The sequence below is a fragment of the Sarcophilus harrisii genome, chromosome 4 (genome assembly GCF_902635505.1).
Source record: "Sarcophilus harrisii chromosome 4, mSarHar1.11, whole genome shotgun sequence".
In the NCBI taxonomy this organism is placed as follows: domain Eukaryota; kingdom Metazoa; phylum Chordata; class Mammalia; order Dasyuromorphia; family Dasyuridae; genus Sarcophilus; species Sarcophilus harrisii.
This window is the reverse complement of record NC_045429.1, coordinates 20008273-20032627: the sequence shown is the minus strand read 5'-3', so window position 1 is coordinate 20032627 and position 24355 is coordinate 20008273. Positions and strand designations below refer to the sequence as shown.

Sequence of the window (24355 nt, the reverse complement as noted above, 5' to 3'; positions counted from 1 at the left end):
TAGTCATCATCATTATCAGTATTATTAATATGGTTATTAATGTAGAACTGGAGGACCTTAAAGCCCATTTAAGTCTGGCCTCCTTTTGCCCTTTATTCCCAGATCTGATTCCTCTGGTTTTAGAATCATTGCTTTTAGAGCAGAGTAAGAAGCTAGTGGTGACATATCCAGAGTCCTGAGCCTGGAACAGGAAAACTTCCTTTTAAATCACAAACTTACCAGCTGTGTGACCCTAGAAAAGTCACTTAATCCCTTCCTCAGTTTCTTTAACTGGAAAGCGGGAGTAATAATAGAAGCCACTTCTAAGGGTTGTATGAAGATTAAATTAGAGAATATTTGAATAGCACTTAGTCCTGTGCCTGACCATAAATCCTTGTTTCCTCTTAGAAGACAACACAACAAAAGAAAAGGCTATTCTTCCAGCAGAATGTAAGCTCTCCGAGAGCAGGACTTGCCTTGTTTTTGGCTTCGTGTCTTTTGTTTGCCAAAGGGCGCTTCCTTTTCCAGGCTTCATGAATTTCTCTTTTAATCTAAAGAACAGAACTGACAATCTTTTTCACTGGGATCCACATTCAAAGCAGGCAAGAACCTTAGAGATTATTTAACCTAACTGCCTCATTTTATTTTAATTTATTTTCATTTAATTTTAATTCTTTAACATAATTTCTTTCTATAAAACTAACATTTTAATCTAAAACTAATGAAATGCAGCAGGGAGAGTATCTGGCTTCTTCCTTCCTTGAGTAAGCATGCTGTCCGTTGCCTACTGCATTTCTCTGTCCCCCAATTGGTGAGGTGCTCCCTTGACTGTGATCTTGATCTAGGTGGGGGGCACTGACCACTGATTGCCCCTGACTTTTTGTTCTTTGTTGAGTATAGTATTATAGGAGCACAGCAGCACTAGAGAAGGGAGGGACCACACAGATGAGGAAACTGAGGCAGAGAGAAATTACTTCTCTGGGGTGATATGTTAGCAAGAAGCAAAATTAGGATTTGAACCTTATTGAGTCCTGGTCTAACATTCTCCCCAGTGCATCAGCAGACTGCATGTCTCATATCGAGTCTCCCAAATTTTTACCAACTTCCTCCCTCGAGAATGATTTCTTAAAACCTCAGCCTCCAAAAAAGTTCTAATCGACTTAATTGGTGAGTGCCTTTGACTTTTGAGCTAAGTGTTCACACACATACACACACACACTTACACTCAACACACACACACATACACACACACACTCACACTCACACACACATACACACTCACACACACACACACACACACATCTCTTTCCTATTCTGAACTCCAAGCACTTGGTTGAGGGACCAAGTTTAACACCTCAACTACCCACTCATCAAACACTAGGTATTTACTATGTGCCAGGTACTGGGGATACAAAGAAAAAAAAGCTCCTCAAGGAGCTGTAACCCTGGAATGAATTTATGAGCAAATGAAATAATGAAACATAATAAGTAAATTAATAAATGAATGTATCCTAAAAAGTGATTCTGGTGGCTCAATACGTGAAAATCGTGTTTAATTTCTCTTAAATAAACCCCCAAATTTAGGTTGATGCATCCTTGTATTACAGGATGGACATAGGATTGCCCTGAGATGGAAGATTTGAAGGGGAAAGAGGGCTGGTTCTGGATTCTAAGCTGGGTTTGAATCCAGGTCTTGTCGTTCTTTGACTGTTTGACCCCTGGCTTATAACTAACTGGCCACTGACACATGGGGCCTCCCATTATTTGTACAGCCTTGTTCAAAGGGCAGCTATGAGCAGAGCACTTTATAAACAAAGGGTTGGGGGGTGGGAGAGCTGCTGAGGGCTTGGTCATTAGTGTTGCCATTCATTAAAGCATGCACCCTCACCCTCACACACACACAGATGCCCACGGTCACCCCCACACCCCGCACAAGTCCCTGCTGGGGATGAATCTGCCCTTTCTATAGCCCCCTCTCCTCCTCGGCTCGGACACTTGCTCTCAACTGCAGCAGCAGCTCTCGGTTTCTTGCTGTGTCCTCATGGAAACCCAGGACAGGCAGTCAGGAAGCCCTGGTTCTGAGCCATGGCTCAGACACTTTTTTGCTGTGCAGTTTCTGGAAAGACATTTTCCCTCTTGCGCCCTCGTTATTCATGTTTATGAAATCATGACGATCCCATTATTGGCAGATCAGACAAGAAGATGTGGGCAGCGAGCTTTGTGTCTGCAGAACTCTGCACAAATAAGCCATCGGGGCTGTCCATAGTTTATTTGCTTATTTTTTTATGGCTGTCAGGTCAATAAGCATTTATTAAACTCCTACCACACTTCTGGGAATAAAGAAAGGCAAGAAGCCCTGGACCTCAAGTAGTTCATAATGGAAAGGGGAAACAATAAGCAAACAACAGGAAACAAACTAGAGATAGCTGGGAAATGGGAGGTCACTATCTGGGAAGTTCCTGAAAGCTCTATTGAATGGATTGTGTGTGTGTGTGTGTGTGTGTGTGTGTGTGTGTGTGTGTGTGTGTGTATGGGTGGGCTTTTCTCTTTAGGAGAACAAGACGGGCAGATCAACCCTCAACTCCCACCCCAGTGGATTGTCAGCTTAGTGAATGGTCAGCATGGACCGAATGCTTTCCATGTCAGGGCAAAAAGGTAAGAATTCTAGTCAATATTCAGTCCCTTGGATTTATTTTTGCCTTTTAGAGATAACAGAACATTGGACTTGCAGGGCAAGGAGTGTCCTAAGAATGAAAAGTGTCAAAACTGGAATGAATCTGAGAATATAGACCGCTAAAAGTAGAAGAAATCTAAGAAGCTCAAAAGTTAGGGATGAATCGGGAACATTAGAACAGAGCAGAGGACTCTGGTTCTAGAAGGAATCTTAGAAACTAGAATGTTATAGAAGAGAGGGCCCTTAGAACAGGGAATCTCCAAGCTGGGGACATTAGAGCATAAAAGACATTGAAGGGACCTTCAAATAATAATTAACAATATTAACATTTTGCAACACTATAATTTATATAATGCTTTACAAATATTATTTTATTTGATTCTCAAATAATCTTGGGAAATAAATGCCATTATTATTCCACTTTAACTCATGAGAGATCTAAGGCATACATAGGTTCAGTGACTTTCCCAGAGCTGATAAATATCTAGTACAGGGTTTGAACTTAGGTCTTTCTGATTCCTGGAGAGGAATTTAGCACACAAAATGGTAAACTTGGAAGAGACCTTAGAGCAGTGGTTCTCAAACTTTTGTTTTCAGTATCTTTATCCTCTTAAAAATTATTGAGGATCTCTCCAAAGCGGTTTTGTTTATCTGGATTATATTTATAGACATTTGCCATATTGGAAATAAAAACCATTTTTGGATTTGTAGACCCTCTAAAAGGGTTTCAGAGATCCCCAGGATTCTCTAGACCTTACTTTGAAAACCACTGCCTTAGAGCATAGAATGTTAAAATCTGGGGTAGAATGGGGCTCCTCAGAATAGAGATGATCAATGTTCAAAAGTTAAAGTATCTTAGAATATGAAAGATTAGAAAACAAAATAAAAATGTTAGCATAAAAAAGCTAAGCCTGGGGGACATTAGTCCCAGCAGTTACTATAACAGATGTTGAGTCATCAGAACTTCAGAACTTAGAGGTCACGAGTGATTACCTAATGCCATTGGCTCAAGGTCTCACACATCTACTTCCCTCAAGATTATTAGTTGGGAAATAATTTAGTCAGCCAGCCTTAAGAGTAGAGTTGATCTGATGGACATGGCTCTTTGCAACAATGAGATTCCAACAGACTTATGATGGAAAGAGCCATCTGCATCCAGAAGGAGGATGGGAGACTGAAAGTGGATTACAACATATTTTTTTCTCCTTTTTGCTGTTGTTTGGTTGCTTTTTTTCTTTTTCATTTTTTCCCTTTTTGATCTGATTTTTCTTGTGCAGCATGATTAATATATATATATATATTATATTTAAGAATGTTAGGAACAATTACACATTTATATTTATTACTTGCAGTCTAGGGGAGGGAGTAGAGGGAATGGGAGGGAGAAAAATTGAAACACAAGGTTTGGCAAGATGAATGTTGAAAACTATTTTTTCATGTATTTTGAAAATAAAATGCTATTATTATTAAAAAAAAGAGTAGGGTTGAAACCACCTCCCCCTTTGCCCCCACCTCCCATCCAGTTTCAGATAAGCTGAGAGACTTGTTTTAGGTCACATAGCTAGGAAGCTGGGTCTTGAACCCATGTCATCCATATTCCATCCTATTTTCTTTCCATTATACTTTAAAAACTTGGAAATGTCTAAATATGAGCTATAATAATTGTTATATAGAGCCTTCTCTAAATGACATTTTTGGTCACTTTCAAAGCTAAAATACTATGATCCTGCCTTATAATTGAGACTTAGTAAAGGGGAAAAAATAAACAAACAATGAACCAATGGGAGTGACTCATGAGATTTTCTGGCTCGGAGAACTTGCCTTTGACAACTTTAAATGTCAGAAAAAGGCAATAGGATTAGTTTTGACTTGGGCAGGCATTTAGCTCAAAATGGCTCTTTGCATTTTGTTAAGGGTCCAACTTACTAGACTGGAGGATGAAGTGAATGCTATAAATAGAGCTTACCTAGATTTTAGCAGAGCATTTCATAAAATCTCTCATGCTATTCAAGTGAAAAGGAGGAAGAAACGTGGCTTGAGTGATAGTATAATTAGATGCATTCAGAACTAATTGAATGGCTGGACCTGAAGAGTAGTCATAAGGTTTCATGTTAACTTGGAAGGAGATTGCCAGTGGAGTGTTCCAGGAATCTGTGCTTTGCTTTAGACTGGTTAACATTTTTATAGATAACTTGGATGAAGTCACAGAATGCATACACATCAAATTTGGCATAAGACAAAAAGACACAAGGGAGCATTGATAGACTGAACGGCAAAGCCAAGATTCAAAAAGATGGTGACAGGCTAGAACGTTGGACTGCATTCTACCGAGCTGAAATGCAATCGGTACAAATGTAAAATCTTACAGCTGGGGACAAAAATCAACGTCATAAGTTGACTTAAATAACATTTTATCTGGGAAAAAAATCAGCGGATTGCATGAGTGCAATTCAATGATGTTGCATGGTAGCCAAAATGTGTGAATCTTAAGACGCATTAAGAGAGACATAGTATTTAACATTAGGAAAGTGATGGTCCTATTTTAACTGATCCTGGTATATACTACGTTTGGCATATTGTGGGGAGTTTGGGTGACGTATTTTAGAAAGGGCATTGGGGAGCTCAAGAATGTCCCCAGGAAGGCAGTCAGGATGGTGAAAGGGACTGGAGTTCAAACCACATAAGGATTAGTTAAAGGAACTAGAAGGGAGTGGTATTTAGCTCAGAGAATAAAATAATTAAGGAGATCAAATAACTATTTTCAAGTATCTTAAGGACTAGTACTTGGAAGATGGATTGGCTCCAGTGTGGCTGGCAGAATTGAGAGCAACCAATCATTACACCTTCTATATGCCAAGTACTGTGCTAGGTTCTAGAAATGCATATATACATATATATATATATATATATATATATATATATATAGATATAGATATATATATAGATATAGATATATAGATAGATACTGTGCTAAGTTCTAGAAACATATACATATATATATATATATATATATATATATGTACACATACCTAGGTACATATACATATACCTAAGTACAAATGTGTATGTATATATATATATATATATATTTCTAGATCCTAGCACAATATGTATATATATGTGTATTTCTAGACTCTAGTACAGTATATATATGTATATATATATATATACATATACATATATATATCTGTATGTATTTCTAGACCCTAGCACAGTATATATATATATATATATATATATATATATATATACACATATACATATATGTATATATATATTTCTAGAACTTAGCACAGTATGTATATATATATTTCTAGCACCTAGCCAGCATATATATATATATATATATATATACATATATATATGTTTCTAGAACCTAGCCCAGTAAATATATGTATGTATTTCTAGAACCTAGCACAGGTTCTAGCACAGAAATATATATATATATATATATATATTTCTAATTCCATTCCATTCCAGGTCATAGGATCATCACAGATGCAGAGAAAGAAAGAACTGCAAAGGTTCAACCCCTTCATTTTATAAATGAAAAAACTGAGTCTTCAGGAAGTCAGCTAGAAAGTGACAGAGTCAAGATCTAAATGAAGTCCGTTGATTCCCAAGCCATGTCCTACAGCCCTAAAGGACATAGACTATCTGAGGCTTCCCTTATAAAAATAACTTTGTTAAGAATTCTCATTTTCCTCTGACTTTCTAAACTACTTTTTCTCAATTGTTGCTTTTGGAGATAATTCAGATGAAGGGCTTACAGTTTGGATCATAATTGAATCACTTTTTCCTGGAGCTAATAAGACTGACCTTTCAGAGAGTGACTTTTTTTTTTGTATTTATTAAGCTCTGGTCATGATTTCAGTGGAATGCAGCCAATGTTCTCTTGCACAGTAATGTTCTTCCTCTCAAACTACCCTGCCAGAGATAAGCATTTGGGCAGGAGAAACTAGCAGCTTGAAGAAGAAATTAGCTTTCAGAATTACTAAATTTTAGAGGAGGAAGGGATTTCAGAGAACTTCTAGTCCAAGTAATATCTGACCAAGAATCCTTTCTACCAGCCCCTGACCAGGCATTAACCAGTCTCCGCTTGAAGACTTCCTGTGATGGAAAACTCTCTCCCTCCTCTGGTTGTCCATCGAACTTTTCAGTGGCTCAATTTGTAAGGAAGTTTTTCTGGCCTCAAATCGAAATTTGTTTCATTACAATTTCCAATCCAAGCTTTTGATTCTGCCTCTTAGTTCAAGGAAATTAAGTAACAACCCTCCAAGTATTTAACAAAGTCAGCTTTCTTGCTCTATTCCTCCTGTTCCAAAGCATTCCCAGTCACTTAAATGAAATCTTGTGAGTCATGATCTTGAAAGCACTGGACTGAAGTGAGTCAGATAATACTGAATAATAATAAATGTAAATTCTTACCTATAAAGTCTAAAAAATCAGTGTCATGGTAGAATATGAAAGAGATATGGCTAAACATCTATTTTCAAAAGACCTAGAGCTTTAGTGGACTGCACCTTTCATTGAGCTGATAATATGATATGGCATCCCTGTCCCCCAGAACCAGAACTAGGAAGATTTCTCCATACTTAATACTGATTGGACCATATTTGGGGCATCATATTTAATTATAGCTGCTCCATATTTAATGCACTGTATTCATATCCTTTGTTTTTATATTGCCTAAATTTTCCTCTTTTGTTCCCATCCCAAAACCTTGTTTTGTTTTTGTGAAGTACAGGGTTACAGGGTCACACAGTAAGTGTCTGAGACTGGATAACCACTCAGGTCCTCCTGACTTCAGGGCTGGTGCGCTATCCACTGCACCATCTGGTTGCTCCCATTCCACAACCTTGTATTGAAGCCTTTTTATGAAAGGAAAACAAAAGAGTAAGAAGAGAAAAAATAATCAGGAAGACTGGTCAATATTTTCAGAGTTTCTACAATAGGGGAAGGGGAGGGTGAAGGAAAGAAAATAAGCATTTATTAAACATCTACCTGGGTGATATTATATGCCAGATACTGTGCTGATGTTATCTCAGTTGATCCCCAAAATCTCTTTGAGAGACAGATCCCATTATCATTTTCATTTTTTTTAAATTTTATTTTATTATTATTTTTTTATTTTATTTTATTTTTTTTATTTAATAGCCTTTTATTTACAGGATATATGCATGGGTAACTTTACAGCATTAACAATTGCCAAACCTCTTGCTCCAATTTTTCACCTCTTACCCCCCACCCCCTCCCCCAGATGGCAGGATGACCGGTAGATGTTAAGTACATTAAAATATAAATTGGATACACAATAAGTATACATATCATTTTCATTTTATAGTTGAAAAAACTGAGGCTGAGAGAATGACTTTCACAGGGTCATGTAGCTATTAAAAGCATCTGCATTTGAATTCATTTCTTCCTGACTCCAGAACCAGCACTTTGTCCACTGAACAAGGGTCCATGGATAGATTTCAAAGGGTCTATAAATTGGATGGGAAAAATATTTTCACCAACAGCTGAAATTTGTCATCTCCCCCTTCATAATTTAATCAACAAACATGATTCTGAGGAGGAATCTGGAGACTTCATTAGATTGTCGAGAGGGTCTAAGACCCCCCAAAAGTAAAGAAGAAGATAACCAAAAAGATGGAAGGTCTGATCAGTTAGGGGACCTAGGAATTTGTAGATTTGTTTTTCTTTTGATCATCCCCTTCCCAAGGCAAATCCCAGCTCCTCCCCCTCAGCCTCCATCAGAAAAGGAAAGAGACCATATTGTTGCCCCATGGGACTCACTCTCTGACTCCCCATCCATCCAAGGGAGGCAGCAGGGGATGGGGGAGACATGAGCTAAAATGAAGGGCAGGACCTTCCATTAAACATCTTTTGGGTCAGGGTGTGGCGCCACCTGGAAAATATTTATTGGCTCAAGTCAGTCAAGAAGGATTTATTGAATTCCTACTATGTGCCAGGCACTGGGCACATATTAAGCCTCTGTTCTATGGGACTGATTAAATGAATGCTCTTGGAATGAATGGCTGAGTGGTCCATATGGAGGAATTTCACAATCCTCCGTAACACAGAATAAGCACAATGAAGACTTTCTGTGACGCATGTTTTTAGGGGAGTTGTAGAACACCCTATTCTTCTCATACAGTTGGAGAAAGCATCCGGGACAGAAGGGGTTATTCTGGACTCATGCCCTGCAGGGAATGCTCCCCACCAGGAGCTGGGTATTCTTGTCCCTGACCCCCGGTTCCTCGGGAGATAGTCTATACCCCTTCGATTGATTTGGCAGTGGGATCTTTCCGGGCCATTGCCCAGCCTTGGAGGGAGAGAGGCCGATAACCCAGCCCGGATACAGGGATCAAGCCTTTATTTATCACAACAGGGACAGAGAGTGGGAGGGTAATTAAAATCTGCCCACAGTCCCAAATTGGCCATTAGTTACAACCTCCTACTACATAGGTTATAAACCTTTTTATCATGACTGCTTAACTAGGAGGCAAATGGATGGCTTTGAACTTCACCTCCTCTGCCCTTCTTTGCTTACTTGGCTAATGAGCAGCAAAGAAGATGGAAGAGGCAGACAAAACGAAGAGTGGAGGAGGGGAGGGTCCGGACAGCTGCCTCATCCACCCGCTGGGCCCCGACCTGAGAATCCCAGTGGCAGGCAGGACAGGCTGCTGGATAGAAGAGAACATGTAACTGCTCTCTTGTGCTGGATCTCTTCTTATATTTTTATATAGATTTTATATAGGCTTTAGGACCATCAATAATCGTTACATTCACAATACACTTATAATAATATTAAATTACTTTCAGTAAGTTCAATCAATAAACATTTATTAAGCGCCTACTATATACAGACCCTATACAGAGCATGGGGGATACAAAGAAAGAGGTCCCCGTCCTCGTGGAGTTTACATTTTGGTGGTTCCATAGGATACAAACCCACATCCCGCCATTTTTATTCAATGGCACAGGTCAGATATTTTATCCACCTGGTCAATAGATCCACAAGCACTAGACATAAAGAATAACAGTAGCCAGTGACTTATTCCAAGTTAATTTCTCTCTAACTTAGAGGGGAAAAGAAAGAAATAATAGCTAAGGTGTATATTTGCTTCATATTCAATGTTTTGCTTGATATATATAATTTATATCTACCTATTTGTATACACACATATATAATTTGTAAATAAATGATATTGTCTCACTCATTTGGGCTGCTATGGGAGGATCTGGCCCTGTGATGTCATTCTTCCCTAATGGCCTTTAAGACCTAACTAAAATCCCACCTTCTACAGGAAGCCTTTTAATTTGAGGGGCTTCCCTCTGTTAGTTAATACCTCATTATTCTGTGGCTTGTTGACACCTGTCCATTTGTTGTCTCTCCCATTGGATGGTGTGCTCTGGAAGGTCAGGGACTTTTTTGGCTTCTTTTTGCAGCACAGTGACTGAGACATGATAACAGATGCTCACTGACTGACTGGTTGACTTCTGTAGAGAGTCCCTGGTTTGGAAACCCCCCTTGCCAATACATATCATCCATTATTTTTTAGCTTATGGCCTTAGAGAATTAAATAAAAAACCAATGGTTCCTTTTGTGGCTTATCCACCATTACACAGCTGGGCTGCGACACAAGGAAGATTTGAATCCAGGTCTTCCTGATTCTGAGACTGGCTCTCTATATCTCTGACATCATCCTGACTCTCAGCAGTAGCAGCTCCTATTTATCTGAAGAAATGGCACAGTGTGCTGGGAGTGTGCCAGCCCAGGAACCAGAAATGCCGAGTTAATTCTCTTAATGTCCTCAGTCCAAACACTAGGGTACGAGGGAATGGTTAACCCCCCTGCTCAGGGTTTGTTTTGAGGCTGAATGGGGATGATCTACGTGGAGGACTCATCATGGCGGGGCAGAGTGGTGAAAGGGCATTCAAGTGGCCTTGGAGTCCGGACAGAGCGAGCTAGCCCACCCTGCCCCAGCCTGCTCGCATTAGACATTCAACCAAAGGTGCTAAGGGGCAGAGCAGCTGCTAATATGCATCGCATCGAGAGAGAGACTTCCCTCAGCTGGGAGCTCCCTACATTGAAGGGGGTAACTAGGTGGCTCAGTAGATATAGAGCACCAGCCCAGAAGTCAGGAGGACCTGAATTCAAATCTGGTTTCAGACACTTAACACGTCCTGGCTGAGTGATCCTGGGTAAGTCACTTAATCCCAACTACCTCAAAAAAAAAAATTAGCATTATAGGAATAGAAGTTGCAAGAATTTTACTTGTTTTGTTTTTATATATTTCATGAGCATTTGCTCCTCTAATTCCTTTGACTAATGTCTAATGCCCTTTCTCCCCAACTAGACTCTAGGCACACTGAGGGCAGGGACCAAGTCTGAGTCATTATTGTGTCTTCTGGAGATCCCAGCACAAGACATTTTATTGCTGTACTAGTTGATTCATTCCTGTCATAAGATGAAAGGATGCAGAGAAATTTCAGGTTAAAAATCTGTTTCAGCATCGCTACAGAAATCTCCTCCAACCCTCCAAGTTTGGGGGAAACATATGCAGTGGTGACCTTTGGGACGAGGTGGCCTGCACCAGCCCGGAGACCTGTGTGGTGCAAAGCCAGTGCGGCTATGATTTCCAGTGTAAGGACTCAGGTGAGTAGTACACAGGGCAGGCAGCCTTTCTTGTGTCTAGCATGGGTACACGTGGGACATTTATATGTACATACATCTGTATACAACACACATGCATCATAGGTGTCTGTGTGAATGTATACATTAATTGCATACACACACATATATAAATATATATATGTATATATATATACACATACACATATATATGTGTATGGAGATAGAGAATAAATAAAGCATTTAAGTACTTATCATGTGCCAAATATTGTGCGAAGCTCTCAGCATATAAAACACTAAGTCTAAATATGTATTTTTTCAACCCCCTCATGCTACTTTCCTTAATCCCCAATGCACGATGACTCTGCCCCCTGAGTCAAAGCAGAATGAAGCATAAGCCTAAAACCTCTTCTTCAGGACTGCACTTGGAGGACTTGAATCCAGCTCTTCTCTTTCCCCCAGCCTTCAGTCTTCCTTCTCCAGATGAAACACTTCCATTTTATTTGGCCAGTCCTCGTATCCTCATATGTCATAGACTCAAGACCATTCAACAGCCTGGTTTCCACTTTTTGGATACTCTCCAGCTGATTGGTCCCTCCCTTGAACTGTAGGATCCTGAATTGTCTAGTGCTAAGATCCTAAAAGTCTGATCCTATCAATCAGATCCCATCTCTCCCTTAAAGTTTCTAGAGCTCTGGCTGGGTACTTATAATGCCCCATTTCATCCTACAGCGAGTGAGCTGCATTTGGATCCTTGTCATCTTCCATTTGTGTTCATCTGGCGTATTATTATTTCTGCCTGATTCTTTTTTGAGGGATCCGTATTTGTGTCCCCATTCGATTGTCACTACCGCTCCTATTCCCGGCCCACCTTGATTGGACTGTTGGCTCCTGGGGGCCAGTGCCCTGTTCTATTCGTCTTTTTATCCCTTAAACCTGTCAGTACCCACGGATGTGGGGATGTACCCCGATGGCTGAATCCACAAGCATGGGCTGAATGTCACAGACAGCATCAAAATTGAGGACGGTGACTTTTGTTATGTAGAAATCTTTCCTCCAATGCAAAGTGTAATTCCATACTCTTCAGGAGTAGCCTAAGTAGTAATCTCAGAGAGGGGTTTTTGCCCCATGCTCCCAAAGCTAGTAATCTCAGAGAGGGGTTTTTGCCCCATGCTCCCAAAGCTAGTAAGCCACAAATGGGTCTGAATCTCTCTTCCTAAGTCTGACTTCATTACGGCACCTTAATCACGTATTGACCAATTCTTCATCTTCCTGAAAGTTCTTTAAGGTAACTCTGTTTCCTTAGCTTAGTATACAAAACCAGCACACCTAAGAGCCCCTCTTGGGCTTTTCAGAAGCCCCCTCTTCCCTCCCATAATTAAAAGATGGCAGCATTTGTTGGCTTGTCATGGGAGGGGGCTATCCCATGACCCACTCTTTTCAGGCCGTTGCATCAAGAGGCGCCTGCTGTGCAACGGAGATCGAGACTGTCTTGATGGATCTGATGAGGAAGACTGTGAAGATTCTGGGATCCTTAGAAATGATTGTCTGGAGTTCAACCCCATCCCTGGATCAGAAAAGGCAGCCCAAGGGTGAGTAATGACTCCCAAGCAGCTGTGACTTATTAGGCTGTTGTCAAGCCTGCGTTCTGCCCTGGGCCATTGAGTTTCAGAGCTCCTCCCCGAGCTGAGGAGAGGGGCCGATCAATGTGGCCAGATAAATGTTACAGAGAAGGAACAGGGAGGGACGATGCGTCCTTGGGTCTGCAGGAATGGACTAATAGACGGCCATGATGCTGGGGACCGACTCCGGCCCCCAATACAAGCATGGGTCTTTGTAATTGTAATAGTGGATATATGGTAATGATTCTTATTATTTACAGAGTATTCTAGGACTATCAGAATGCTTTATACATATTTCCTCTGTAATTTCAACCCCTGAATTCAATGTGAGGGAAATCTTTCTAGAATGGCAACAAGGTAAACAAAGAGGAAAAATTCAGAACTTGAAGGCTTTGGAGAGATCATGGAGCCCAACTCTGTAATGAGTCAGCATGGCCAGAAGGAGAGAGTCTCAGACTTGGAGTTGGGGGGATCTGGATTCAACTTTTACTTAGGTTCTTCCTCATTGTATTACTCTCAGTAGGTCAGTTAACAACAAAAAGAGCTAACATTGAGCATGTTTAGCCTTGGGACAAACTTTACACCCATTATAAATATCTTTATAGTGGGAATTTACATAGCATGTTAAGGTCTCAAAGCACTTTAAACAGGCTCTATGAATTTCATTGCAACCTTGTACTTAGATGCTATTATAATCCCCATTTTACAAACGAAGAAACGGAGGCTGAGAGAGATTAAGTAAATTGTGCAGATCACACAGCTAGTAAATGTCTAAAGGAGATTTGAACTCAGACCTTCCCGACTTGGACTTTGGTACTCCACACTACCCAGTTGACTCCTAATGCTGACCCTCCATTTCCTCATCTCTAAACAGTTATAATAATAATGCTTCCTTCACAGGAAAATTATGAGGAGCAAGTGAGAGAATGTGGGAAAAACAATTTTTATATATTAAATAGTTTTGTAAAAGTCAGCCTTGACACTTTGTGTTCTAAGTTCCCTTCGAGCTCCAACAGTCCATGCTCCATGTTCACAGAGTCCATGAGATTGGACATTTGGCTGAAATGCTGATGTCACTTTGGGGAAAAAAAATGAAGCATGAGACCATGCAGACAGTGATACTAGAAGATGCCCTTTCCTTACAGGTTTAACATTCTGACCCAAGAAGAAAAACTGAATGTGTATGACCCTACATTCTTTGGGGGCTTGTGTGAACGGGTTTACAATGGAGACTGGAAGTCCCTCAGATATGATGCTGTCTGTGAGAACCTCGATTACAACGAGAAGTATTTCCGCAGACCGTACAACTTCATCAAGTACCAATTTGAAGTAAGGAAGTTTGGTGCGAATAACGACAAGGATGTTGATGGTGGTGACACAATAATTATTATTATAGCTGGCACTTAGGGATGAGAGTTGCAAAGAAATAAATTTAGATTTGATATTAGGAAAGAAAACATGCCTGCAATTAAAATATGCAAAAGTTGAATGAGCTGTCTAATCTCCCAATAAACATGGATTAAACATTTCCTTCTTTATGGCAGACTCTGGGCTAGGCGCCAGGAATACAAAGATGGAAGTGAAATAGACCTTGCCCTTGAGAAGCTTGCATTCTAATAGGGAAGTTAACATGCACATGCATTGACATATTAAAGATGCATACACAGACAGAATGATAGATAGATGGATGGATGGATGGATAAATGGATAGATGTAGATAGATAGATAGATGGAAGGAAGGACAGAGGGAGGAAGAGACAGATAAATAGGTAGGTAGGTAGGTAGATAGATAGATATAGATAGATAGGTAGGAAGATAGATTATATATATATGTGTGTATATATATATATATATATATATATATATATATATATACATACATATATATATATGTAGGTAGGTAGATAGATGATAGATAGATAAATAGATAGATAGATATGAACAGGCTTCAAGATGCCACCAGTTCCCTAAAACTGAAAGTCTTTGAACAAGAACCTAATCATCTGGCTTACTTCTTAGTCTGGGTTAATCATTGTGATGAGCACTGAGGACTAAAAATAAGCCAAAATTAGTCCCTGCTCTCATGTAGTTTTTGAAAAGAGGGAAGCCACATGCATAGAGGAATGGTGGCCAGGGAAAGGATTTTAGTTTGGAAATTTGCAGAGATACTAAGTGGAGCCTTGGAGATTTGAGTCACGCACTTTCCAAGAACAAGGGGCAAAAATGCATCATCAGATGGTTCCGGAACTGGGAAATCTGGTTTTGAGAGGAAAACCCTAATTGCATATTCCTTTCTTTCACATCCTCCAATTCCAGTCAAACGGAGCTCAGCAATGCTGTTTGCAGTTCAGGACATTCTTTCTCCCACCTCTCTGTGTGTGTACAGGCTGTGCCCCATGCCAGGAGAGTTCTCTCCCTCCTCAATTCTGCCTGCAGAACCTCTAAGCTGTCTTTAATGTAATTTAGTGTCCGCCACCAAATTATTCTGCCTTTATCTGGGATCATAGAATCATAGATTTAGAGAAGGAAGGGACCTTCAAAGACATTTAGTCCAATCCTTCATTTTACAAAGGAGGACACTGAAGCTTCAGGGAGGGACAGTGCCCACGGTCGCACAGCTAGTGAATTTCTGAGATGGGATTTGATTTGGGGTCTCCCCACCTCCAGTTCTGATGCTGTTATTCTATGCTTTGCTGCTCCTCATTTTTCTGTGTAAATGTTTTCCCCTAATGGAAGCCAGTTCTGGGGCAGGAATTATTTCATTCTCGTCTCTGTATCCTCAGAACCAGTTCCTGGTTTAATGCTTAATGCACCATTGGATTGAGTGTTGTGAATACTATCAAGTAGGGGCCCCTGAGTGTTGATTGCCACTGTCTGTCTGTTTTTAGACCCAGGCCCAGTATGATTTCCGGTCAAGATTTTACAATCATATTGATGAGCTAACCAGAGGCCTACATAAGGAAAAATTCAGTTCTAGTAGCTTCTTTGTGGGACTCCCCATCAAGGTTGTGATCCTGGGGGTAGGATTCGGCTGGTCCTCCGGAAAGGGTTCCCTGAAGAACGTGACCGAGTATACAGAGAAGGTGAGTGTTCACATCCTCAGGTCACTGTTTCTTCTCGACCAGCATCTTTTGGGACTTGCATTCACGTATTACTTTAATTGCATTAAAAAACTACAGTAGTGATTGTTCCTTAATTTGCTCGTGTAATTGGAAATGTCTGATCAGCCGTAATCCTGTTTGTTTTTCTTATTACACTTCTGTACTCAAAATTATCATGATGGGAATAATTGAGTTACAAGACTGAGAACTCACACCATCTCCCCACCCTGTTCTCCGGTCCCTTCCTAGTTCATTGCAGAAGGAAGTCAATTAATGGATGCTTGGAAGGAAAAAGCCATTGTTGGAAAGAGAAGAGGACAAAGGTTTGAGAGTCTCAGCTTTGAGTGGTAGCTCGGAACCTTCTTCTCTGTGTGATCATGAAAAAATCACCTCCTCTCTCTGGGGATAGAAATGATGAGGGCGGGGGCAGGTGATAACTAGTCTCCCTAAGATCTAAACCCTAATATCCTGAGTTAGAATAAATATTGGATTTTTGTGTGTATATCTGGAAGGCAGAGTTTGTTTTATTTCTATCACTGTATCCCTAGGACTTAGTACTAGAATAGAGCAGAAGCACAAACCATCAGCATTAATTAATTAATTTTGCTGAAGCAATTGGGTTAAGTGACTTGCCCAGGGTCATATAACTAGGAAGTATTAAGTGTCTGAGGTCAGATTTGAATTCAGGTCCTCCTGACTTCAGGGCTGGTACTCTATCCACTGTACCAACTAGCTGCCCCCATCAGCATTATTAAATGCTCCCCTGCCAATCACTACACTGGGGGCTAGAGATTCAAAGGCAAAATAAAATTGTCCTTGCCCTCAAGAAGAAGCCATTCTATTAGGGAAGATGACACGAATACATAATTTTCATTACAGAGGAAAACTTGCTTTTATTTCCTCTTCAATTCCCAATACTGAGACATCCATTCTCCCCATCCCTCATCCCACCCTGATACCAAGTCCATAGTGCTTTTCTCTACTTTTCACACCCACTTCTGCCATTTGAGCTCTAAACAGAATTAAGATGACCACTTCTCAACATAATAATTCTTAGGGGCTTGAAGATAGCTACAAGGTTCCACCAAATCTTCTCTCAAACCTAAACATCTCTATTTCCTACAAACTGTACCCAGTGACATCACCATTCCTCACATAGTACTAGTGAGGTAATGTATGTGTATGTGATTTGCAGGCCTTAAAGCATCCTGAAGATGTTACGTTTCTCAAATTAATGTTTAATATATACGCTTGTCTGCATATGCAGGGTCAGGAAAATCACTTTGGCAGGGGAGGCGAGGGTGGATTAGGATGGGAGAGATTTCAGGCAGGGAGACCCATTAGCAGACTATTACAGTGGTCTAGGAGTGAGACAATGAGTGTTCAAAAGAGACAGTTTAATGTGGTATTTAATATATAGAATTATGCATATATTTTATACCATATAATTTCTACAATACAATATGCATATATATTATTATATAACATTAACATACAGTCACTTGGGGTGAAAGAAAAGAATTAGAAATTCATATAAGCAGAGTGAAAATCAATCTCAGGTCCTTTTATTTTCCTACCTCCTATTTGTATAGCATTTTAAGGTTTACAAATATTATCTCCTTTTTCTGAAATATTATTCAAATATTATCTCTTTTGATCTCTCACAAGATCTGGAGAGGTAGGTGCTATTATTATGCCCATTTTACAGATGAGGAAATGGAGGCTCAGAAAATTAAGTGATTTGTCCAGGATCGCATAGCTAGTAGATGTCTAGGTCAGGATTTGAATTGAGATCTTCCTCATTCCAAATCTCTTACTCTATTCTTTGTATCACCTAACTGCCTACACAATGGTGCAATTTACCAGTCCATTGTGGGAAGCAATGATTTAGGAGTTTTAAAGACATATTGTAATATATTCATAAAGTCATAGATCTTAGAGTTGGAAGAAATGTTAGACATTATCTACTCCTCCTCCCTCTTTTTACAGATGTCCTCCCATGGAGATCAAATGTCTTCCCCTACATCACACAGGACTTGAACCCAGGTTCTTTGTCTCTAGAGCCAAAAATCTTTCCTTGGTACCACTCTGTCTTTCCATTGTGATTTTCAGAGCATTCCTGTGGATCCCTTTCCTCCCACCCTCTTCTGCCCAGCCCTCTACCATCATTAGATTTCCTGTTTGTTGGCAGGAATACGGCTTTATCCACATTTACACGAAAACCCAGACCGCTCACTTCAGGATGAGGAGAGAAGACATCGTCCTGGACGAGGATATCCTTCAGGCAATCATTGAGCTCCCCGAGCGGTATGATTACGGCATATATGCCAAGTTTATCAATGACTATGGAACCCACTACATCACCTCCGGGGCCATGGGCGGCATCGCAGAATACATTTTAGTCATCAACAAGGATGTCATGAGAGCAAAAGGTAAGTAGCCCAGGAAGTAGGGCATGTTGACTGGAGAGTTTTACTACTGAATGTGAATATAATAGAATTTTTGTATTTTTCTTACTGAATTCCACCATGAAAATACACTGAGTGAATGAGTGTTCTTATCCTAGACCTATTGAAGCTAAGAGTAGAGTGTATACTTTCTAAATGCACTTTTAAATTCAGCTTTAATTTTGAATTCATACAAAGCAGCTGCATCTGTTCCCTTCTAACTAGCCATACAATGGCCCTAATTCCTCTCATCATCACCTCTCCCTCGGTCTATTGAAGAGGGTCTTCTTCTTGTTTCTGATTTCTCTCCCCTCATCCATCTTCCATACAGCTGCCAAAGTAGGTCTTTCTAAAGCACAGGCTTGATCATGACCAACTCAAGAATCTTCTGGAGTTCCTGGTAACCATTAGGATGAATGAGAAACTCTTCAGCATCTATTTAAAACCAAGTCAAGCCCCAACCTCTCTTTCCAGATATTTCTTATTACTTAGGTGGCTCAATGGAGGGATTTGGGGAGACCTGAGTTCAAATCTGGCCTCAGACATTTTGCTAGCTATGTGACCCGGGCAAGTTACTTAACTCTATTTGCCTCAGTTTCTTCACTTGTAAAATGAGCTGGATTAGAAAACGACGCTAGTATCTTTGCCAAGTCAATTCTAAGTGAGGTCACGGAGAGTTGGACATGATTGGAAAACAAATGAACAACAGCTGAGGGTTGTTGAGGAAGATAACAGAGGGTATCCTCAAACTCGGTGCAGCTTTAAAGTTTTAATAGTATCTGTAAGGTACGTTGCCAGTGTCAAATGCTATGAAAATGTCAGTTATGATGATTGTTAATACTCCTCACCATGCATTGTCTGGTCCAATCAAACCAACCTGCTCACCATTCTCATTTCTCTATCTTTTCATGGGCTGTTTCCCAGATTTTGCCAAGCACTTCCTGATCTCAATTTATTAGAGTTCCTATATTCCTTCAAGGCTCAACCTAGGTGCTACTTCTTAAGACAAGATGCTCTCCATTCTCCTACGACACAGTGTTTCTTCCTTCTCAAATTATATTTTCTTCTCTTTCCCCCCATTTTAAACCTTGAACATAATGTAATCTCTTTGAGGAAAGGGACTCTTTCATTTATGTCTTTCTCTCCCCAGCCCCTAGGATACTGAATGAATGAATCCTCTCCCCACTCACTATTTGTTTACTTATCCCCCCAATTAATTATCATCATCCTTGTTTGTTAGGGCTTGTCTTTGGCATCTGAAGTCTTATCTATTCATTAGAATGCAAACTCCTTATGAGTAGAAATTATTTGATTAATATAATTGTATCTATAGCAACTACCACTGTACCTAGCACATAAGGCAGAAAGAGTGATTTCACTGTCAGGGAACTTCTGGGAAAAGAACCTCCTTCTACCAATGCTTGAAAGCACTATCTCTGTGATTAAATCAGGGAGACTTGTTTAAATCACTGAAAAGTTAAATGATTTATTTAAGATCACACAGAGAAGATATGTTACTAGCAAGACTTAAACCTTGGTCTCCTTGGTTTTGAGATTGGCAATCTGGCACTATTTGTGTATGGGTATGTATGTATGGGTGTACACAACACACACATGTACATACATGCACACAGAGGTTGTTGTTTTTATATTTGCCCTTCATTCTCGAAGAGGACCATGACATCAGGGAGGAGATGTCATGACATGCAAGTGAATTGGATTGAAGTGAGGGAGGCTGGGCAAGGTCACCTGCTTCACTTTCCCTTAGAGCCATCCTGGTCCAGAGGCAAGATATAAATCAAGATATGGTCCTGGATGAAATGGGAGATCCAAATACACACACACACACACACACACACACACACACATATTGCTCCCTAAAAGTTCCCAATGATGAGGCTGGCCAAACTACTTTATCTCCCCTTCCATTGTGTCCACTTTTGTGCATTTTGCCCTTATGTCTTTTTTTTCAGCTGTTCCCTTTCCTTAGGATCTCTCTTCTGCCAATCTAAAAATCCTTATCCTTTTTTCTTTTATTTATCTATTCAGTTATTCATTAATCTATTTATATATTCACTCATTTATAACATTAATTAAAAAAAAACTTGAATTACAAAATCTCTCCCCCAGTTCTTCACTATCGTATTGAGAAGGTAAGCAATTATGCATGTGAAGTCATGCAAAACACATTTCCATATTCTCTATGTTGCAAACAAAAAACCAAAAACAACAAGAAAAATAAAGTGGAAAAAAGTGTGCTTCAATGTGCACTCAGTTCTCTCTCTGGAGATGGAGAGCTTTTATTTTATTTTTTATCATGGCTCCTTTGAAATTGTCTTGGATTGTTGTATTGCTAAGTCATTCACAGTTGGTCATCATACAGTATTACACTTATTGTGTACAATATTCTCCTGATTCTGTTCACTTCACTTTGCATCAGTTCATAGAAATCTTCCCACATTTCTCATTTTTCACAGCACAATATACTATTACAATTATGTACCACAACTTCTTCAGCCATTTTTCAATTGATGGACATCCTCCCAATTTCCAATGCTTTGCCATGACTTTAAAAAAAAACAAATATACAAATATTTTTGTATATATGAGTCCTTTTCCTATTTCTTTTATTTCTTTGAGATACAAATATAGTGATATTGTTGGGTCGAAGAACATGCACATTTTTATAGCACTTTGGGCATAGTTCCTTATTTTTCTCTAGAATGATTAAACCGGTTTATCATTCCACCATCAGTGCATTAATGTGTCTATTTTCCCACATTGCCTCCATTTGTCATTTTCCTTTTCTGGCATGTTATCCAACTTGATAGGTATGAAATGGTACCTCAGAATTGTTTCAATTTGCATTTTTCTAGTCAATAGTGATTTAGAACACTTTTTCATGTGAGTATAGACAGCTTTGATTTCTTCCACTAAAAACTGCCAGTTCTTATCCTTTGACCATTTATCAACTGAGGAATGGCACTCTCTGTCTGTCTGTCTGTCTCTCTCTCTTAAATAAATTTGGCTTGCTTCTCTATTTAAAAAATGAAGCTTTTATTAGAGAAACTTGCCATAAAACCCTGCCTCAGTTTCCTGCTTTCTGATTTTAGCTGTTTTGGTTTTGGTTATGCAAAATCTTTTTAATTTCATGTAGTAAACTTTATTTATCTTGCTTCCTGTGAACTTTTCTAAGTCTTATTTGCTCATAAGCTCTTCCCTTATCTGTAGAACTGCCCCACTAATTAACGTATGCTATCTCCCTTTATGTCTAAATCATTTACTCATTTTGACCTTATTTTGGTCTGACTCCTATTCTTTTAGGACAGTTTCATCCACAGCTCCTCCTGGAAGTCTCCTTTGATTGTGACTCATTTGCCCATGCCCTTCTCTGATTCTTCCTGTACTAAATCATTTAGCATTGGTCTTTCTTATTTCCAAGCCATCATCTATTAGTTAAATTGTGGTCTCAACCTCAACGCCATGAGGGACAGAATTCCCATGAAAACTTGATATTTCCAGAGATCTTTAAAGTTGGCAAAAAAAAGTTGGTAAGTTTTTATACAAAACATTGTCTCATTTGAGCCTGACCAAACCCTGTTTTTCTTGTTGTTCACTTATTTGAGTTATATGTGACAGTTTGTGATTCATTTGAGGTTTTCTTGGCAAAGATATTCGAGTACTTTGCCATTTCCTTTTCCTTCTCATATTACATATGGGGAAACAGAGGTAAACAGAGATATTTAACTTAGAGTAATACAATTAGTAAGTACCTGAGGCTGGTCTTTCTGATTTTGAGCCTGGAACACCCCATTTTATAACATTGAGATACTGTTTTTTTTTTTTTTTTCATATGGCTTAGTATATAGCAAATCACTCTGGAAGACCTGGGTTCAGATCCTGTCTGTGTGATTCTGGGCAAGTTGTTCCCATTCCAGAGAGACAGGAAATTTCCTAAGTTTCAGGGAAGTTGTGTTGGTGGATGGAGTATTTATTTTTAATTCACATCAAGTAAATCATGGAATCTATTTTACACATGATATCTCAAAGATCTTGACTTACTGAAGGTCATTCTAAGGAGTCTGTATCAGAAGTTGGATTTGAACCAGGTTTTCTAGACTCCAAGTCTATAACTCTGTGAAGTATTTCATGCCAAATTACAGAATTTCTAAGGTGGAAGAAACCTTGCAGTCCATGACTGGGAAAATACTTGAATAAACAATCCCAACAGTGACATTTCTGAAGTATGGTTATAGTGTCTCTCTTAGGAGACCTCCAAGGATGGGGAACTTCCTACCTCCCAAAGCAGTCCATTCCATGCTTTGAGATATGTCATGAGTCTTGGTACACACCCATCCATACTGTCTGATTTGATCCTCGGGATACTCCAGAGTGTGCTTGGGTCAAGTGTTTTTGTCCCCAGTTTTATTTTTGGACCCAGCCTGTGATTACTCGGATAAGGAATGAAGAAACTCTTTCTACCCATATCATTCTTTCTACCCATTATCCATTAAATTATGAGCTGTGTTTAAAAGCATTAACAGAATGGTTCCCCATTTTGTTATTGCTTTTAAACATAGCTCCTAATTTAATAGCACTGAGAAGTTAAAAAACATTTTGGGGAGGCAAGTCTTATGTTCAGATGAGGGAACTGAGGCTCAGAAGTATGAAGAGACTTTCACATGAAACAGATGGTAAATGGTAGATCTGAACTCCTACCAGAGGACTTAGAACTGGAAGGCATCCATCTTTATAATTTGGTAGGAGAGGAAGTATCTTTCCTAGATTTGGGACTCAAACCTGGGGCTCTGACTCCAAGCACAGTGCCCTCTGCTACTCTGAGAGTGCTAGAATCCCTCTGTAATTCTTATTCCTTTCTCCACCTCGATGTTACCTAGTCCTGCACAGGGATGGGGCAGGTGCCCAGTGAACACTAGAATAGTCCAGAAGGTACATCCAGTTCAATGATAGGGCTGTCAGGCCCTCTGGGGGGCTCCTGCAGAGTCTCTGGGTGAGGTCCTGCATCTGGGTCCAGAGGATGAGTCCTCTCTTCTTAGAGATTTTGTCTCTGCTCTGCACAGTGGGGCACTGCAAAACCAACTGGGCCTCCAATTTGGTTAATATTTAAAAGGAGCTAAATAACAAATTGTCCCTGAGATAATTACCTCAGTCCTCTGTTAATAGAAAACCCTGTGTCGATAATGGGCCAATTTGCTGTTTGGGAAGAGCTGATTTTCTATAAATCCGGAAATTTCGTGCTGCTTTCCTATAAATATGGAAATGTGCTAATCATCACCTCATCTGCTTGAGACCGTTAATAAATCAGAATGGCATTTGCATATTAACCTGCAAAGAACAAAACACATCTACCTTCTTCCCTTTGATAAATAGAGCTTCAGCAGGCTCCTCTGTCCCTCCTTTCATTTCTCCTCTCCCACTCCATCTGGCTCTTTCCCCTGTCGGGCTTATCATCTTTGTCTTTCCCCTCTTTCAATGACTTTGTCTCCTCCTACACAAGTTTTTCTCTTTGCCTCTTTTCTAAGATTTTTTTTTCTGTCTCTGTCCTTCCTCTTCTTCTTGGCTCTCTGTTTCCTTCCTTCTTTCCTTTCTCCCTTCTTCTTATTTTCTCCCACCTCCCTTCCTTTATTTCTTTCTTCTCTCCTGCCTTTCTCTCTCTCTCCCTCTCTTCCTTCTTTCCTTCCTTCCCTCCCTCCATTACTCATTTCCTTCCCTTCCTTTTCTTTCCCGTTCCTTCCTTTCTCTTTTCTTTTCCCTTCTCTTCTCTTCCCTTCCTTTCTTTTCTTATTTTTAAGACTCTCTGTATGTCTTTTCCTTCCCCTCTCTTTTTGTCTCTCCCCTCTATTCTATGGTTCTATGTGTCTTTAACTCTC

The 24355-nt window shown here is 39.7% G+C and overlaps 1 protein-coding gene across 1 annotated transcript in view; it reads left to right on the top strand.

Moving 5' to 3' along the window:
• Positions 1-24355, top strand: part of C8A (complement C8 alpha chain) — an 85302-nt gene that overhangs the window by 5910 nt on the left and 55037 nt on the right. The window contains exons 2-7 of the mRNA XM_012547583.3: positions 2532-2634; positions 11174-11318; positions 12739-12886; positions 14062-14245; positions 15805-15999; positions 18209-18449. Of these exons, the coding sequence (XP_012403037.1) occupies positions 2532-2634; positions 11174-11318; positions 12739-12886; positions 14062-14245; positions 15805-15999; positions 18209-18449 (1016 nt within the window). The remainder of the gene's footprint in view (positions 1-2531; positions 2635-11173; positions 11319-12738; positions 12887-14061; positions 14246-15804; positions 16000-18208; positions 18450-24355) is intronic.